We start from the raw sequence: 20347 nt of genomic DNA, 5'->3' as shown, positions 1-20347 counted from the left end.
GCTTCGCCGTATTATAGCCGTGTTATGTGGTGAACCATATCAAAAGTGGAGAGGCCACTGTCACGGGACATGGTACATGTTTCTTAAAGGGACACTGGACAAAACTTTTGCCACCTAGGTTTGTAGCCCAAATGAAAACTTGGGTGCTGAAATTGGTTGACACAACCTTGTTTTCAGGCAGAAAGTATCGGAAAATAATGAATTTCATTCATTTTTCACAAAATACCGCATCTAACGGCCGTGCCGCGAACTGGAGGAAGTGACGTTTCTGTGACGTTGTCTGTGCTGGATTCCGGCGTGCCAGCCATCGCCCGCGTCTCTCCACCCACATGGATGGCGCTGGAAGGCAGTGGACGATGTCTCAACAGTGCACTTGCTCTCAGCCGCATAATTGTTTTTGCAAGCGGAGCTTGTGCCCAAGTTTTCAAAATCGCCGTTTGTGCTGTGTGCTGCTTCATAATGTGGCCAGTAAAGCACCTGGCACAATGCAGGAGAATGCCTCTACATGCGGCACGCAAGGGTGTGGGAAAAGTATCGTCTGGCGAGACGGCCCATGTCATACCTTTTTGGCAGAGCCAAAGCTTCGAAGGATATTGATTCGTGCTGCGCACTCGTCTACACTTCAAGAACAGTGACTATCACGTGAGCCCCGCTTTGCCGCAGAGCTGCAGCATGTCGGCGAAAGGGCAGCACCTAAAGCGTGGCGCTGTCCCCTCCATTTTCTCTAGAAAGTGGAAAGAAGTAAGGAACAGAGCAAGCGGAAGGTAGACTCAAGAAGAGAAGACGAAAAGAGTTATGCTTTTTAGTTCTTCATTGCACAGTGGCCGGGTGATGATCAAAGGCATCGTGCCATTTTCGTACTGCTGCTCTCTCGAGTGGCATTCACTGGGGCATCGTAGTAGCAGGGTCCTTCAATACTTTTCATCCATTCATGAAACTTCCGCATAATGCTATGGGAGAGCTTCATATAGCATCCGCCGGGGATGCACCAGAGCGCTGGTGCAAGTACAAGGTGAACTGGAGCAGACGCTGAATGGACGCCAAAGGCATTGTATGCATACGCTCGCTATTGCAAAAGGGTCGACTGCCTGCATCGGCATGTGAATATTGTCAGCACAACATGCAAATCACCGCCCTGTTTCTTTAGTGTTCAGAAACTTCAGCGCAAGCAATTTTGAAACACCTACGCCTTGTTTCATTTGCAGCTTCAACTGCGTTTGAAACAGTGCCTTAGTTCATTATTCAAATTGTACACTTGGAATACTCCATCATTAGAAACAGACTGCAGAGCAAGTTAATGTTGCACTTTTATGTCATTGCGCCACTTGTGCAGTCGCTTTTGCTTGCACCTTGCGTGGTTGTGCGCTCACAAAACAATGAGGTTGATGTCTGGCAAGTGTCGGCTGCCCACCTCTGTTGCTACTGCAAACCGGCATACATGACGTCGCGGTGGTCAGAGCGCAGCCCCGCATATGCCGGCTTGCAGCCGCCGCCACCGCCATGCGCTCACAATTGTCCAAAAGTAGCCATCTGTTAAAAAAATATGGGAAATAAACACTGCGTATCGAAACAGTAACGTCTTCCCAGTCGAATTGGGACGCTTCCCTCATTTTTTCATATTTTTGTTCAGGATCCCTTTAATCATACACATGCGCATGCATCATCTCTGGTCACAGTAGGAGCATGAAGACTTTTATTAACTATGCTGGCAGCCATTCAGAGCAATTTCTGACATTGCTGTGGCCCAGGAAAAATAGTGAAATGCTTCTTTTTATTCTTTTGTCGTCGTCCCTCTGCTCAGTGAATCTCCCGAAATTTGAAGTCCCCTAGTTGCAAATAGTGAACAGGATAACGTCGGCTGCAAAACTGTACATATATTCACTGTTGACCCTCACTTCTAATCCTTTCCACTTGAATATACCTTGAATACTTCTAAGCAGACAATGAATACATCTTCTTGCCTGACACCTTCCTTCATCAGTATTTTTCCACTTGTGAAGAATTAAAGTAGCTCGGAAGTCTTCATACATATTTGCCAAGATATTCATATATGCTTCCTGTAGTCCTTGACTACGCAGTGCCACCATGACTGCTAGTATCTCTACTGAATCAAATGCCTTTTTGAAATCTATGAAATGCATGTAGAGAGGTTGGTTGTACTCTACAGATTTCTCTTACCTGATTGATATGGGTGGAAACCATTTTAGAGTTGCCCTTCCTGAAGCCAGGCTTTTTGTGTTGACTGCCATACATCCAATATATTCAGGACAACATTTCAAACTCATTGTTAAAGTTTGTTATACTATGGTTCTAATATATTAAAATACAGTTAAAACTCATAACGAAGTTCATAAAATCAGCAGTTTAGTTAATATCTATATTGTTACATTGAAATTTCACTTTTGCGCACTTTTTATGCAAGTAAGTACTGTCGCCGATGGATTTTTCTTACACCAAAGGGGCTGCAATATATTTAATTATCAGGCAGTTGAAAAAGGCAAATTTGAAGAACAAAAAGAAAATCATTTTGTTGAACTTGAATTTGTGATGAAAGATGCACTTTCATGCCTTGTAAATATCTTCACATCGGCGGTATGAAGTGAAGCCAGTCACACTTTCGCATTCACTTCACTCCCGTGGCTCATAGTATCGCCCACAGTGGGACAGCACTATCATGAACAGTGTTGCCATAATTTTTTAAAGCTTATCACTAAAGGGAGACAAAAAAGTCTCCAAATTTCCACTGAATTTTGCTGTAACGTCGTTAAATTGTCACTTGAACTTCTCAGTAAATTCTGGGTAACATACTAGGTGTTTTTGGAACACTATATTTATGCCAGCATGACTTAAATCATTTACCAAAATGTCTCGCGTTTGCTGGGTGAGTGGGGAATAAGCAGAATTCAACAGCTGTGTGGTCTGCTTTTACTTTACTGTTATGCTTGCATAACAACGGACGACAGCTGAAATTCTGCATTTACCTCTAGAGTGTAAAGTTTCAAATGCGGCACAATTAAAAAAGAATACAAGCAATCTGATTTTTCTATCACACAAACGCACTTGGTGCACCTTATCCCTGAAAATGTTTGTTCTCCGTACTTTTGAAAGGATAAAAAAATTCTCCAAGACTTGCAAGGTCACACATTTACACGTCGATGATAGTGATGCGACCTTTATGTAGGTCAAATACAATGCTTCCACCCCTTGGTCTACCTGAAGGCTCTTCGTAGTATTTGTCAAAAACATGTGATAAGGAAGCCGCGTGTTCATGCTTGAGTGAATGGGCCCAACCGCTCGTATGTGTCCACATTTCTAGTCAATCTCTTATTCACCTGTTGCATTCTAAGATTCGCAGTGAAATTTGTAAATGTCTCCAAATCGAATGTATTTAGAGAAGTACAGAACCCGTAGTGATAAGACCCATTCAAATTTGTTTCGTAAAAGTAAAAAGTTTCATAAAAATTGAGTCCACACCAGGTGCCTGCGTTTAGATCTACTGTACTGTGACAAGCTAAAGAAAAGTGGCCAATACAAAATTTAACATTTGTAAACCTCCTATGGTTATGGGTGAATGGTAAAAATGAAAGCACCATTAATTGGAGTATGGAATGCACTGCCTGACCAACTGTAGTAAGGGTGGGTAAATATTCATAACTTTTACATAACGAATCTAATATTGACCTATTTGGTTTGCTCCACGAATCTAATAGCCAATATTCAACTCTCAAATCGAAAGTCACTATTTGAAAATTAGAATATCTTTAAATAGTTATCATTTCTCACGTTGTAGACTGTGCACAATAAAACATGAAATTGTAGCAAAATTAAGATAAATTAATGGCTATCCTGTGGACATGAGATTAGAGCACACTGCGCCACTCAGAAAGCCAGACATTTATGGCTAAACATGACTAGTAAAAATAAAATGTTTTGACATGACATTTGGCAGTGAGTGTTGCATTAGTTATGTTGGCGTGGCCTCCATGAACACGTTGGGCACGCCGGGACGACAGCTTGTAGAAAGGACACTCAGACGCAGGCAGGTACTGAGGCAAAGAATCGATTTTATTCAGAAAGCAGCCATTTAAATAGGCCCTGCCAGTGCTATCACAGTACCCCATGGGCAAATTAGGTCGGTTCCAAAACCGAAACCTCGATAGAACATCCCCCCCCACTTTTTTTTAGAAGTTCGCGGAAGAAACCCTTATACATTTTTAATTTCTTAATTCTACAATTTACTCGTAGTTACATTCCAAGGCCATTATATAATTCCACAACTAATTCACAACTCTCTCCCAGCTTACTCAAGAAAGGTAAACAAATGTGATGCAAAGTAGAGCACTCGGTAATCTTTTTTTTAAACACAAAAATGCAAATACACATCCAACCACATCAAGAATGAACATGTAACAGTTACACTGCACCACAGACAATAAAAATCTGAACCCATGTTCAGTCACACATGGAAATGCAATTTAGTAATGTAGTAATGAAGAATGTAAACACAACCATGAACTGCACAACAGACAATAAAAAATTATCCGAACACATGTCCTGAGTCACTTAAATGTGGAAATGCAATGCATAAATGAGGAATATAAACACGTGAATTTGTGTACATCAAGGAAGAAAATCTTTGAGGTGGCGTGGTTTCTGCCGCCGCTTTTTTGACTGCCGAGGCAATTGCATTAAAAGTTCAGGCTGAGTGCTCTCTGTAGGTGCCAGTACTGGCTCCGAAGCTACCTTTGAGCTTTCCTGCTCAGTTAAACACCCACCAGGCAAAACTGGGGGCTAGAATAAAGACTTGACATTTTGGCTTCCACGCTCACTGAAGTGCCTGCCAGACGACTGTGAGGGTGAAGAACAAGATTCAAAAGAATCGGAAGATTCATTGACACGCTCCTCGGGAACAGCTGGAAGTGAAGACTTGTGTAGAACTGCATGGAAGCACGAAGACTGAGACATGAGCCTTATGTAGTAAAACACGTTGTGCGGCTAGTTGTGGCATAGCTTTCAAAAGATGAAGCGCCAACAGTGACAGCACATTAGAAGTCCTGTCTTTGTACCTTCTTAGTGTGCTGTCACTGTTGGCGCTTCATCTTTTGAAGTGAGCCTTATGTGTTTCAGAGAAAGCATTGGGACTGGGCACATCAGTCATTCGTTGTGAAGGTGCCTGCATTGAGCCACTAGGTTCAGTTAGATGCTTATCAGGCGAAATAAAGACCATTTTGGCTGTGCACCACAGCCGGACGTACAACAGGTGCCTGAACAGAATCTTCAGATTCTTTGAAATGCTCAGCAGTGGACACTGTGCTCGCGGAGCAGTATGACTGTGCACATCAGTCAGCACAAGTAATTGTGCCCAACTCTCTTGCCTTACGGCCGAACATTGAACACTCATTCGAGCTACTTTACGAGCTGTATAAAAGCACTTGCGAATGATAACTGCACTGAAATGCAGAATTCACTGAAGGAATATCTGAAGTAAACCGCATCTGACTGTTCTACAAAAGAATTTGCAAGAGGGGTATATGTCTCGGCATGTATGCGACTATAGAAAAGCCTGGTAGGAATGTGCTCAACACGCTAATTTAGACATGATGTACAGTTCACCTGGGTTTTCCGTGGAGCTTGCCGTTGACGCTTTAACTTCAGTGACGCTCGCTGGCATTGAAGTTGGATGGAACTTTAGACGTGGTACAGTTCCAAAGTCCGATGTAGTGTGCAAGTCCACTAAGGTAGAATGTTCCAACACTCTACGCTGGTTCACGCTCACTGGTGGTGAAGTCGAACAGGCGTTGGCCTGCGGAGCACTGTCAAAGTCCGTTGCACCATACGAGGTCACTAAAGTCTATTGATATTCCGTGCAGCGGGAACCAATGTCAGTCCAGTGTAGATGTGGCTTGGACACGAGACAGTTGCTCCATCGATTACTACCTTCAATGCCTTGATAGCATCATGTCTAAGAAATGAGAGTTCAGTCACGTGAAAGTTCACCGATGCTAACTTGTCTTGAAATTTCAGTTGTGTTGAAAAATCCTAAGTTCTTCACAACTTGTTCCAAATAGTTCTGAATGACCAGATGAGACTGAAGGAGGTGGATGTGCGAGAAGTATCTCTTGTAATCCTGAATATTCATCAGACACAATCACTCCGGTGTCAATCATCAGCTGTAGTCATGTTCACTTGAACGGAAACACGCATTGGGGGCTGGTTCACTGGCCACTATCTTGGAACAGACAGGCAGGACGGAGAAGACGGCCGCCATCTTGGACTGGAGCGGGACGGGGAAGGTGACTGCCATCTTGGACTGGCGCCGGGTGGGGAAGATGACCGCCACTTGAAGATCTCCTAGAGGACGACGGGGGTCAAGTCTGCCGTCTTCTGGCTGCCAATGCTGTGATATGCCGTCTACTTGCAGAACACAGAGTTGCTGCATCACTTTTTCTGTTTGCTCGTCTTCCTTGGCCAGTTCCATTGCTTTTCTCACCGTAAAATTAGTGCCCATTTGTACGAAGTGGCAACGAAGTTGTGACAAGGCACAAAGAATTTGGTCTTGTAGCATTAGATCTGTTGCTGCGCCAAACTTGCATAGTTTGGCCAGCCGTTGCACGTCTTGTATGAATTCCACCGTAGATTCAGTGGCACTCTGTATCCTTCGCTTGAAGTGGAGACGACTGCAGAATTTGTCTTCTACAAAACATTTGTCCTCGGTATCTCCAGTTCCCTCTTCAGCACCTGCCTGCATCCATTCTTCAAACTGTGAAGTAAATGCCGACTCGCTCCACCCCCAAAGCGTTAAGCAGTAACGCTTTCTTGTGTTCCGGCATGGTATCCCTGGCCGCGTCATCGACCTAGACCTGTAAAACATGTTGCCATTTAGGCCAGGGAATCGCTGAGATGCCGGGACGTGACAAAAATTTTGATGGGGGAATTGCAGCATTCATGGCGAAGGAGACAGGAGACTAAATGAGGCGGAAGGCGACGCCACAGTAGCGTCGAAGGTGGCAGGCAGTAGTAGTAGAAGCAAGTCATTATGAATGAGTTTTTGAGGAGCATGGCTGAAATAAAGGTAGTAGGCAGTAGTTATGAGGACGTAATGACCGTTGAAAGTAACGTTGCGAGTCCTCGCTTACATTTGGCCTCGATGGAAATCAATTATTCTCGTCTCCAAACTGTTATGTCAGAATGACAACGGAATGCGTTTCGCAGGTGCAACGCTGATAGCGTAAGATCTGGCATCCACAGCAGCAGAATGGCTCATCGGTAATTCTTGTAGGCATCATGGCAGCAATCGATGTGCAGCCCGCATGGAAGGATAATCCTTGTCGCGAAACTGTTATGTTGCCGTGGCCTCCATGAACGCCACGCCGGGCACGTTGGGCACGCCAGGACAGTGGCCTGTAGAAAGGACACGTAGACACAGGCAGGTACTAAGGCGAAGAATCTTCTTATTCAGCGAGCAGTCACTTAAATAGGCTCTGCAGAACTACCACAGTGCCCCCTGAGTGCGAATTAGGTCAGTTCCAAAACCGAACCTCGGTAAGACATTAGTACTATTTACGTCCTTTCATTGGGTTAAACATGAATACGTTTCATTGCAACATACTTCACACAGTAGTGGCCTCATTTAAACTTTTTTTTTTCCTCTGCCATTGCTGCAGATGATGCTCATATGATCTGATTGCGTAGGTATAGATATATTTTTGGTCAAGATTACCTTCATAAACTTTATATAATAATGCATGTCCACGTATGCTCCAAAGAGCCCATTGAAAAAAAACTACATTGTCGTTTCTGATGCTTCATTTGTGTTTCTAATAAAGCATGCTTTATAATGTGTAATGAATCAACACTTTTTAATGTTGTGAATGCCACGATGTTAAGATCAATGTGATTGGCAAGAAAGCTGTACATTCACAAACTGCCTATTAGAAAAATGTTTGGTATTCCATTTGATTTGCTTCTGGCACTATTCAATTCATAATCGATTCACTTACATAACTATTCGCTTTGGTCTCTAACTACTGTTTGCACATTCCTAATCTGTAATGCTGGTATGGAAATCATGCTGGATGCACTCCATTTATGCTTGGGGATATGCTTCCAAATGCGTCGGCGGTTAGTTGGAATAGGAAAACATTCATTGTAAGTGAGCTTACGAGTGCTTTTGTGAGAGCAAAAGGGATGCACTTTGGCTTGGTATTGTCATGCCATTTTCTCATCCCAAACAATGTTGCCCTGATTGTGGCCGATAGTAGACAGTAGCAGCCTAGTTGGATGGCTGTGATGATAGCCAAACCTCGTTATAAGTCTGTCTATGAAAATACCTTTGTTACACATATTTGTTATAAGCATACATGCGGATAATGGCGGAAAAAGAATTGTGATAAGGTCTATTCAAAAAGAAAAGCAAGCAGTGCTTCCGAAGGGCCAGCAGAACGGTCTCCTGCGTAATTTGACGCCACGTCGGCATCTTGCCATGCTGCTATGAGGCACTTAAGCAACAATACTGTATTTTTCATGTGTAAACGGCACCTCTGATTACGAGGGGAAGAAAATCTGTGCGTATAACTGGCAGACAGCACTGCACGCTACAGTGCTCCAATAGTTATAATAAATAGTCTTGCACATTCACAACTCTCCATATTGTATCTTCAGCCAGCAGCTTTGTTCCCACCTCTTTAGTGACACTCATAATCTTCTACGCTGTAATGAGCTGCCAATGAGCACAGCTATCATGATCAATCCAGGTGTGCTGGCACCGTCTGCACTATTTGTGAACTGCAAACACAGCAAGAAGGCGAAATGGCAATCCGAAAAGAGAATAGGTGATTATCAAAGAGAGAAGAGCATGCTTCAACACATTGATGTTGGGTTCCCCAGGAGATAATGCAACCTAAGATGGTAGAGAACTTGGCCTTGAGGTGTGGCTTCACATAAGTGCCATGTGCACTGCTGCGAAGCCGCACCTCTAGGTGACATTTGCATATAATTTGCAGGTGGACTTTACGGTTATGTTCAAATTTTTGGTGTGGGGTAGATGTGCAAAAATACGATACAGTGAAACCTCGTTAAACCGTAGCTGGCAGGAGCTCGGAAAAAGTATGTACTAAACTGTAGTACTGTTTAACCGAAATAGCATGATATCGCCCACTTACCTGTCAAAAATGCAACATGGAACTCGGAGAGAGCGAGATGAAAGGGGAAAAAAACATGCAGTATTTATTCACTTTGCGCGACAAGTGTTATTTTCGTTTGATGCTGCGGCGGCCTAGCATGACGACAGCGACCTTAAAATGCTGAAGCTGCGTGCCAGCTTTTCAGCCAGCCCCCTCTTCTCGGCAAACACTCGCATGGCAGATTCCTTGTTGGCGTTGCGTATTCTCCATGCACGTGCGCGGTAGTGCTGCAGAAGTCCCGGGGCGCCTTTTTCATTGCCGGGTGCTGTTCTCGTCATGACTATTGCATTCATGAGGCTGGCGTAATGCGCAGCTTCTGCCACTGTCGGGCTTGAATCGCCCGTGCTGTCGCCTTCCGTGTCGTCCTCATCACTGTCACTAGTCGACACTTTGGCAACAACAGAGGCAACAATGGCGAAAAGTCGAACCTCATAGCCGACATCCCTTCGTGGTCGCTGCAGCGCTGCCGAGCAACTTCTTCGCATTCCAAATGCCACATACAGTAGTCAACAGCAGATCCCTGTCGCGTGCCAGCGCCAACTTCTTCGTGTCACGTTCGACAGCACGGACAATGTCTAATTTTTCTTCTACGCTGAGCACCCGGTGTCTTTTTTATCCGAGCTTCGGCATGACGCGAGTCCTCGCTTGCACGACGCCACAACGCTCGATGCTCTCTGGCAAGGTGCCGAAACGATGTTGATGTTAATGTGGCTTCACACGCGAACGCACAGGGCGCTTGGAGGCCGTTGTTCTGATCTTTGAGGCTTGTTCTGCCGGGCCTCCCGATGGAGACAACGCACCGCCGTGTTTGCGCGACGAAAAGTGGAAATGCTACGTTTCGACGTACGCAATAAGCTGGTACGGTTTATGTGTATACAAAACTCATTATGTTCAATGGCTACTGAGTCTGGGATTTGACTTCACTACTTTTAAAACGAATCTACTGTTTAAGCGGGTACGGTTTAACGAGGTTTTACTGTACATGAACACGCTCTGCATCCCCACAAATGCACAACCGTGCCATCAATGTTCTCGTGCAGGATTGGCACATTAGCTTGCCAAATGTGGTCCAACTAGCTAAGCTGCTGGCTTAAACGCATGTGCGTCCAGTATGTATCATTTCAAGTTGCTATTGCCAAGTTTCGTTGCCAGCAAACGTTTTGGATGCAGAGTGGACCACACGTGGATCCACATTCCATTACAAAGGCTGTTGGTCTAGCCTGTGCATTTGGTCTATGCTCGATCACTGATAAGATCTGAGAGTGCAAAAATTGACAGTGAGCTTCCTGCGATGGCTTGCCACCAGTCACTGCTGGCCGTGCTGCTTAGGCCACTAGGCGTAGCCAGTACCATTCCATCGGCAACCAAAGTTGCAGTTTTGTACTAAACATGACTGGACTGTAGCTTTGTTCATGACCACCATGCTTGTGGCATTGTGCATGCAGTTGATGCCCGAAACACCATGTAGCATCTGAAAATTTGGTTATTTTCAGACGGTAGGTGGCGTTGCCGCAGGGAAGTCCAAATAATCTCATTCTAATACATTGGCCCCCTGAAAAATCAATCAGCGACTGTAATGGACATTTTCGTTGCCAGAATATATATGGGGTGATCATTCTTAAGCTTCCCAGAATTTAAAAAAAATTGTCTGTTGCGGATAACATTAGTTTTTGAGCTAGATTGTTCAGAGATGCAGACATTACTCGCACGAGAAATTGAAACACTTCTGTTTGGTGGTGGCTGCTAGCACTAGGTGCAGTCTGTGCCTAAGCATTGTTCTTGACACATTCGCTACTGTACAAGCCAATGCTTTTGAACTTGTAATTACAGTAGCCAGCCAAATATATGGACTTTATCACGGTATTGCCGCAGGATCCTTAAGGCCGCTATTGTGGAAACTTAACGTTCGGACGTTGTGCTATGGCTTGTTAAGGTATTTGTTCAGTTTTCATATAGCATATAGCTCAAATTGCCGTTATAAACAACTGAACTAGTTGCATTGCTTGAGGGAAGGCAATTTGTTGGCTTTGTGAATGCTGTTTGTCCACTAAGTTTAATGGCGAGGTGAATTCTGATTGTCAGAACCAAACATTAATTCATGTGCAGTGTCAGTCTCTCCGAATTGTAAAACTTGTATAACACATGATTAATCGCCTAAAGCTGTTTGCCAAGGAGGTGAAATGTTTAGTTTCATTGTCAGACCAATGATAGAACTATGTGCTCCAGCTATCATTCCACTTTATAATGCTTTTTAGTATCTCAGATTTTGGAATTTGACTGTTTACACATCTTCACATAGTACACATATTTCTTTTTAAATAATTGTTGATAGTCTGTGCTCATATTATCTAATCTTGTCTCGTCTTTATGTGCTGTCCCCAATTGTTCTCGTTGATATGTACCAACAAGCTCATTTCTGATCCATTCAGTAATTTACTAGTACAGCTCAAATTAGCTTTAGTATCCCTTTAACGAGGTTTCCAGTGGAGGAGCAGCTGTGCCAATTTGTGCCTAGAACTGTCCTTTGCACTGTCCTGCTCCAAAACAGCATTTTAGTGGAAAATTGTGCCAAGCCTGTACCAAATAAATCATTAGAACAAAAGCCTCCTTCATTCACTTGATGGTGCCTTGGTAGTAAAGCTGAAACTAAAATTCAGTTGTCATAATTCTGGAAATCAACGGAGGGGCCACTGATCTAGATATAGCAGACGCTGTCAGTTCTCCAGTCGGTGTTTTCGTGCTTTTGTTGCACTTCCCTCTGGCTGATGCTTCAGTGTACTGCATCAGTACGGTCTTTCTGTTTGAGCCGTTTGTGCTCCAGTTCAGCATTCCTCATATATGCATGGCACGGAGCTTGCTCAAGGACGTTGGATCAAAAAGAAGCCTCAGACGAATTCCTTGTCACACATGGTTTAGCATAGTTGTTGATGGCGAATCACTTTAAAAATATTGTTACAGTTTCTACCACAATATCCTATAAGATGTGTAACCAACTGCTGACATATAATTTGGTTCCAAGTGGGAGACCACCTCTGCAATCTTGCACAATCGGAAGAGTGGATTCCTTGGTTATGTTCTTTCTCGTCCTGCTGCCATATTGTAAACGAGCCTCATGTCACTTCAAGCTGCTTCAAAGCAGCTGTTTGTCCTGGGCATCTTTCTCATGGAGAAATGAATCTTAACTTTATTTAGCTTTCACGTGTTCTGCGGCACGCTTATGCAGAAGAGATTGTGCACATTAGAACAAAGCCATGAAAGTCTTCACTGTAACCTTGGTTTAGTCGCACACGTGTTAGGATGGGGTCTTCACGATATGCCCTATATTTCTGAGAACTTTTCTTGCTCATTTCATACTCGCAAAACACTCAATGCTTCTTGCAAATCGAAGTGGTAGAAGCAGCTTTATAGCGTGATATAGGCTCACGGAAAGCCATTATTTCAAAAATTGAGCTACTGTGGTAATTTTAGTCTGAATGCCTCATTGATGCACATAATCGGCTCCACTATATTTATAGACTGTTCCAAAGGAACTCGAGACCATGTTAGACACCGCGCCAAAAAGTCATGACTGTTTGGTGCAGGTCTGCTGGCAAAGTAAATGCATTAAAACTACTCTTATTTATATATGTTTTTGGAGGGGGGGGAGAGGGGGCTGCACGATTTTTGTTACTTTCCCAACTTGGTTTGCTCCTGTATGCTCGAGCTTCTTGTAGGATTTTCTTCATAAGTTGTTTCTGAAGGGACATTCTATTCACCAGGACGGTTCTAGAATTGCGAAGTAATCTTTAACACAGCTTTAGAAGCTGTTTTATGGTAGCTTGACTGGCCTTGCCAACCCAGCACACAAAGGCAGCAAAGAGAGTTGCAGAAATTTCAGATAAAATCCAAGTACACATATTTCAAAATTACAAAAAGAAAAAGGTAGCTCATTCAACACTTTTTAATATAGCATTTTTTTTACAACACATAAAGTTCAGCTAGTTTACAACTATTTAGTACATTTGGAAAGACAATATTGCAGCGGTTGAGAACCTGTAATTTGTATGTGGTTGTGGAATACACCAATGGTCTGTCTTGTTAAAGCAGGATTGGGGAGAAAGCTAGCTAAACAGCCTGCCATCTGATGGCTGTTCAGTGATGACCATTAAGGTTCATTATCTTTGAAATTAATACAAAGGTGTGTTCATTCTACCTATACCTTCAATAGAATGCAAGGCTTTTCTTGTAACATCACTAAATTAGATTAAATGACTGTAATGTTTGTACAGCACGTGTTTTCTCGTACAGGAAATATTTGCTCATACTTCTGTAGTGTGCCCTAGACTTTGCTTGTGCATTCAGCATGACGTGCTAATGAAGCAAAATGTCCAGTGTTTCCCCAAATTGAAAAATTTACTGTTGAGGCTTTGTGAGTGGGGCACACTAACCTTGATTTGTTGTGGAAAATAACAGGATTTATTTTCTTAAATTTCATATATAAGGAATTAATTTACTGACGAATTATATAGTATATTTTGTTTTTTGTTTTTGGCTAATATGATGTCTTCAGCATTTGTGTCTGCAGAGCCAAACTTGTCATCCACATAAATTATGTATTTGACAATACTGTTGACTCAAAAATGTCATTTGTCCATTTCTTGATTGAACAGCAGTGCTTAATGAGACACACAAGCATCAAAACAGAAGCATGTCCTTAGTGGTGAAAAATGGAGGTACTGACAGACTCCTTAGTGTTGGAGTCTGCACCCACACAGTTGTAGATGCTTTGCAACCAGCCCTACATAGCCTTTTAGGCTTAGCATTGTCATGAGTAATTGAATATGGATTTCAGCTGTAGTGCAGCATTTTTGTACACTATGTAATGTATTAAGACATAAATTTCATGCCTAGTGCCACTTTGTTTTCTGCACACACATTTTTGGTGATTAGAAATGTAGCTGCAGTGTCACCATAGGTTTTGCATGTTTGTGGAGTTGTCTCATGCTGCTGCACTGTGTTCAGTATTGTGGCAATTTGCACCTTCTTAGGCAAAGATTTCTAGATGAAAGGTATGTTGCAGTGCTGTGAAGAATGAAAATTTCAGGCATCACTGCAGTGATGCCTTATTGGTTACATTTCCAAGTTCTTGTGGCTATATAGTCTAGGCATTAAAGCCAAGTAGGGAATGTTTAACTGATTTCTGTTGAGAAGTGTTGAAATTCCCGTGTTACTTGACAGCACCATCATGTGTGCATATTGCTCTCTCCACTGCTGTCTTGATGGTATTAATGAGATGTAAAAGCATGGCAATATTGTGGTGTCTAATTCCAGTAGAGCATATTTATGAGGATTATAGTGAGGCATGACAATTGCAAAGCATGAGGAGGATGCGTGCTTACGGTACTCTGGAAGTCTGTCAATGCCACTTAGCTATTTATGTTCTCAATATCTGTTAACTAGAAAACCATTCTCCACAGGAGGGTCTGAAAGTAAGCATTCAAAATCTCTTTTCAAGAGACCCTAGTTATTTTATTGCACTGTGCTGTGCTTGAATATATCGAACAGGAAATCTGAAAAAATGTCATACTGATGCCAGTATTGCCTTTTAATACACTTTGCTATAGATGGCTCACAAAAACATCAAGCTTCATACCAATCTTAACATGGCTGGCTAAACAGTCATGTTGGTCTTTTCATTTTCTAGATGTCAAAATCGTTCATCCATAGCTGCTATAACTCAGAGGAGAATCTACCGGTATTCTCAGAGAAATGCAGAATAACATTTTGTGCAACTGTGCCTTTTACGGTCCTGTGTATATTTTACTTGTCTTGTTTAGTTGCGACGTTTTGCTCCAGAGGCTTATTGCAGACTAGCCCTGCATGCTACAGGTAAACTGCTGGGCACTTATGGATGTTTTTATTTTACAGGTTGTCGGCATTGTTTTTGGCTGCTGCTTGGCCAAAGCTATCAGAAAGTACGAGGTGGTGTAGGCTGACATTCTACGACCGTTCTGTTCTGGTGATGTCTTAATCTGCCAGTCTGTCATCAGGTTCAGTGCTTTCCTCGTTAAGCTGATATGTACACTTCAAGGTGTAAAATATGCTCTGTGTAGCTGGTGCCAAAACGAAACGGAGTTGTCCACTAGCGCTGCGAAGATTAATTTCCCCCAATTCTTAAAAAAAAAAAAAAAAAAGATAGCTTGGATACATTCCGTGCCTTACGATCACAGGACAAATGTTAAAAACCACCATGTGCAGAGTGTACATAAAATCACTGTTGGCATATGGCCTGAATATAACCACCAGTGGCAAAGGTTGGCCTCATGGGCACCTGTTAACCACGATCAATGTTCATTGCCCAAACTTTAGGCAGCCACACTTATTTGGCAGGTATGATCTTAGCATTATCTTACTAGGCTAAATGTAGACTTTTGGTGTCTTCTCTTGAAATAGTTGCAGTGTGATGCTTCTCTATGGACATTTATGCTTTCTACCTGGGATTTCAAATGCCGCACGAGTGTTGTGTTCCACCACTACTTCTGGCTGGATAGTTAAGCGGCATTGTAGTTCCATTTACTGTTGTTTGGCAAATGCTGTGTACTTACGACATATAATCCAATCTGTACAGAAAATGTTCACTTTAGTAAGCTACTTCACATTTTGGTAAGAATGTGTTCTCTTCATGTAGTTACCGGTATGATTAGTTTTTTCTTTCTTAATATTGTGCTGGCTTTGGCACTTTGTGCAGTTGCCTTTCATTTTATCTGAACCCAGCAGTAGTTGAAAGCAGTATGTATTGTTGCTATACTATACGTTATTTAACTGTGTCTAATAAAACAATGTAATGACTGATGTTTGCGCTTTCAACTGGAGTAAAGCCATTGAATGTTTGTGATCATTTTGTGACTGTGTTCTTGCCAGAAATTGTGGAAACTGCGGTTTGCACTTTGTTCCTGGTGTAGTGCGTTATCACTTCAACTAGATGCCGCGCATTCTGCACGACCCCCGTCGTTCGCAATGTGCACTACGACATTGTGCATCGCCGCAGATTTCCATAAATCATTTCGGCTCTGCACACACACGTGGACCGCTGGCAGCGAGTGACGTACGTACACCCCCCTTCAGCTCTCTCTCTGTCTCTCTGAGCAACAATGCCGGATTGTGGTCGTACCCCGACGCGTCGCCGCTCGACAACTGCGCTGTCACAGGATGGGGGAGCAAAACAAAGGGTCGCCGTCGCGATTCTCGGCGGCCGCTGCGCGTCGCAGGTGCGCGGCGCAGCGCCAAGGGCACGCTGGTCACCCGGGCGGCGGCCGTTGCATGCGCGCCGCCGGCTGACGGCTTGATGGATGATGCCGAGCGCGGGAATCCGACCCGTGGCCAGCTGTGCCCAGCCGGCGCGGCGCGCGAGGTGACCATGGCGGCCACCGTCTCGCTGCACCAGACCGCCGCCTTAGCGATGTCGCGGAGCTTTTCAGAGCGCGGCCATGGTACCCGTGTTCAGCTGACGAACTTTTGGCGACTTCGCGGACTAGCGCTGGCTGCAACTTTGCAAAGGGGAGCGCAGAAGTGTTTCGGAAAAAGACGGGAAAGGCGCTGCGTCATTCCCGTCTTGTCACCTTTGTGCATGTTTTAATAAGTGGGAACGTGTTCCTTCATACCTGTTTGATTACGCTGTTTCTAAAGAAAAATTACGCGAGCTGTTCTGCTTTGGGCTGAACTTAGTGGGCGCTACGATTACCCAACTTGTTAAGGGACGTTGTTGTCTTTAAAGTAAAAGCGCAGAGGTCGAACGAGTGTTCAGTATGTGTATTATTAAGGCCAGTTCCTTCAAACACACGTGCTTCAACATTGCATGAGTGTTTCCTTCAAACGTAGGCGCATCACTTAAACTTGAGGAAAGTTTCACACAAGTTCTAAGGCAACATTTTCTCGTATTGAGATTGTACGTTCATCACGTGGTCCTCTTCCGTTGACACATTACGATGAGAAAATAACTACAATAACTTACTAACTTCTGTCGAGAAACTTGGTCTTGCATGCAACATTTTGTCATCTCTGAAACAGGGAAATAGAGTAACTGATAAATGTTGAAGTTCAAATACATATCTACGTAAACAAAACTATTTTGTACATCACTGCAATATGCTCCGACACGGACCAGTTAACATGAAAATTCGGCAACTCAAGCAGTCGCCCACAAAACAGCTGTGGCTTAGTTTTCACACGTCACTGATTAAGCGCCCGGAAAGTACTCGAGGCCCCTTGTTTTACTTTCTTGAAGTCATATTTCTTGTCAGATCGAACCGCCTCTAAAATGGCTCGGTCTGATCGCACGAACTCGTAGAACTCCTGGCAGGTTTGCTCAGTTTGCTTTTACCAGTAATGCGACCTTGATAAGGTCTACGCTGTATCAACTTAGTTCACTGCTCCAAGCTTCCGCAATGAGGGAAAAAGTTACCCTGCGAAATCATTAGCCACTGGAATGCTCAGCACAATTGACAGCACTAGTCAGATTTGGAAGAACATCACTTTTGAGCAGGCTGCTCCGCTTGTCCCCTGAACATTTTTTTTTGTTTCGCTGCGATTAGCTGCCTGATTGCTGGCTGCAGACAGTACAATTCAACCAACAGTTCGTCCATGTTGTTGGCAGATGTCAACTGAACGCTGCAAGAACTTTCGCAAGGTCACTTAACGTTAGTTCGCACGCTGCAAGTCCAGGCCGCTTCGTTAAAAACGCGACAGTGCGCGCGTGTTCAACCGGGTGCTCGCATCGTGGAACGGCTGGACGGCGCGCGCAGCTGGCGCCAGAAGCATTCGTCGCCGCCGTAAACGCGCGGCTGGCTTACTTTTTCGGAAGCTTGGGGTGCTCGCAGCTAACACATCCTCTAATAGGGTGGCCAGATGCAGCTGAACTCAAGGCGCTGCCGAAAAATAAGTGTGAAATGTGGGATATTTTTGAAGATTTCCGTATCTCTTGCGGGACGCGGGACATAGCCCTCAATGCGGGACAGTCGCGGTACGGGTGGTCACAATACGTCCGAGAATACGGCCCCTTGACATATTCGACGCCGTCGAGCATCAGCGCGTCGACAGCGATGCGGTTTTTTTTTTTTCTTTTCCTACTGCCTTAAGCCACAGCTTTTTGTCGACTGAGGAGCGCTGGCCGGGCCACGCTCGTGCGTCGGCTGATCGCGTCAGTGCGGGCGAGTCGTGACTTGGGCCACGTGGTTTTCGCCTGCTTGGTTTTGTGGGGGCGCATGATTTGAGCCCATGAAAATGAGTTCGATCCCTCCGACGTGGGTAGGAGAGCCGGCGTGCTGTGGAATGTTAGTCAGATTCCTGCTTGAGACGTGCTTGACGGATGATGCGAGCCTTGATCGATTCCCGTTGCGTCAAGCTCTTAGCACAGCGCTAAAAGGTCACCACGCGCGCCGCTGTTCGGCACCGACGATGCCCGAACCGAGCGGCGGATGCAAACGTGCGCACCCTGAAAACGGCTTGGAGGCGGCAGGCGCTGCTGCTGGAATGGGCACGTCTGCGCGAAAAGGTCACTGAGGGAGTATCCGCCCGACGATGGCAGCCTCGCGAGTGGCGGCAGTTGCTTCGGTAAACACGACACTAGCCTGCGGAGCGTCCACGGGAGAGCGACAACAGCTTTGTTATTAGAATCTCGCTTCTTCAATTCTGTCCGCGGCCGCGCTTAGGTTTTGCTGTCGCACAAATGGATGCTTGGCTCTATTATGGCGGTTCTATATTATAGCGAATTCTTTCTTTTTTAAACGAAAATGGCGCATCACACATGGAACAAGGGCCATTATAAAGTTGGATCTACGTTTGAGAATTCAAACCTTCCGTTTCATCCGGCATTGTTCAGGAGTGGCAAGTGGCGCGCAAGCAAATATTTAGATTCCAAGTTTGTATAATTTGGAAATTGTAGGGTTTTATGTGCCAAAACTACGATGTGATTGACGCGCGCCGTAGTGGGGGAACTCCGGGTTAATTTTGACCGCTTGGGATTCTTTAACGTGCACTCCATGCACGGTACCACGGGTGTTCCTGCATTTCGCCCCCATCGAAATGCGGCCGCCGCGGCCGGTATTCGGTCCCGCAACCTCCGGCTTAGCAGCGCAACACCAAAGCCAATGCGCCACCACGGTAGGTGTATAATTTGGAACCTGACCCTGAGGAGTCGAAGCAGCGTAATTCCGCAGCATTTCCGTAGCAATTACGCTGCCTCACTCCCAGCCGAACATATACGGAGAAGCTGTCTTGCAAAAATGCAGAGCACGATGCTCTCTCCATTGTCGAGTGAAACGGATGACTTGCTTGCAATTTTGGCTACGACACTTTTGCGGAGGGCTTACAAAGACAGTTTGTCATTTAGAAAGAAAGAAAAAAAGAGACCCTGCCGAGATGTTAGACGCCCGCGGATGTGTGGTGTTGCGAAAGCAGAAAATAACGCCTTTTCCCCTTTTATTATTCGCGCCCACGCCGATTGCCACTCATCTCACTTTTAGCGCTTGCTCATGAGAGCTTGCACCCCCGGCGTTGTAACCTAAAAAGGTCGAATTCTAGTGACTGTTCGAAATAGGTCTGCCATTTGAGTTTGACATATTTTCAGAAAATTGATGAACGTGGCACAATTAAAAAAGAGAATCGAGTTTAGAATTCAACTCCGCAGCACAAACGTATCAAAATGCTGTAAAGCGCTAAAGGGGCCCTGAACCACTTTATCAAAGTCGATAAATGCATTTAAAGTTAAATGAGACTATTTCAGAATCCGTTCAACAGAAGCGGAGTTGTTATTAGAGAGTTTTAGATTAGGGGGCCCCAACGCTTGCGTCCCTCTAACCTAAAACTATCTCTTGGCATTCAAACATCGCGTTCGCGGTGCTGCCGCTCCTTCAATGACTTGCACTGAGAAGGCTGCGGCGGCGTGGGGTGTACCCGCAACTCTCCGCCTATACTGAACGTCAACGTGGCGCGCAGTTCAAATTTCATTCTAGATTTCGGGGCTACATGCAACTATAGTACGTTTGTGCTTTCCGTGTGGCCGGTGACCGAGGTTGTTTATTCTTTTTTCCCCTTTGTTAGCTGTTTCACAGCTGTATTGATTGTTGCGAGTAGCCGTAAACGAGGCTGAGAGCGAATGAACTCGCAGTCCCTCTGAAAGCACCCGGCCA

At 44.5% G+C, this 20347-nt stretch overlaps 1 protein-coding gene across 1 annotated transcript in view; it reads left to right on the top strand.

Annotated features, from left to right (window-relative positions):
* LOC126545425 (CD63 antigen-like) overlaps window positions 1-16056 on the top strand; it is a 48048-nt gene extending 31992 nt beyond the window's left edge. The window contains exon 7 of the mRNA XM_050193301.2: window positions 15090-16056. Within this exon, the coding sequence (XP_050049258.1) occupies window positions 15090-15152 (63 nt within the window). The 3' untranslated portion in view covers window positions 15153-16056. The remainder of the gene's footprint in view (window positions 1-15089) is intronic.
* Window positions 16057-20347: the final 4291 nt, after the last annotated feature.

This window comes from Dermacentor andersoni, chromosome 1, assembly GCF_023375885.2.
Source record: "Dermacentor andersoni chromosome 1, qqDerAnde1_hic_scaffold, whole genome shotgun sequence".
Classification (NCBI taxonomy): Eukaryota; Metazoa; Arthropoda; class Arachnida; order Ixodida; family Ixodidae; genus Dermacentor; species Dermacentor andersoni.
The sequence above is the reverse complement of the archived record's forward strand: the minus strand, read 5'-3'. Positions and strand labels throughout refer to the sequence as shown.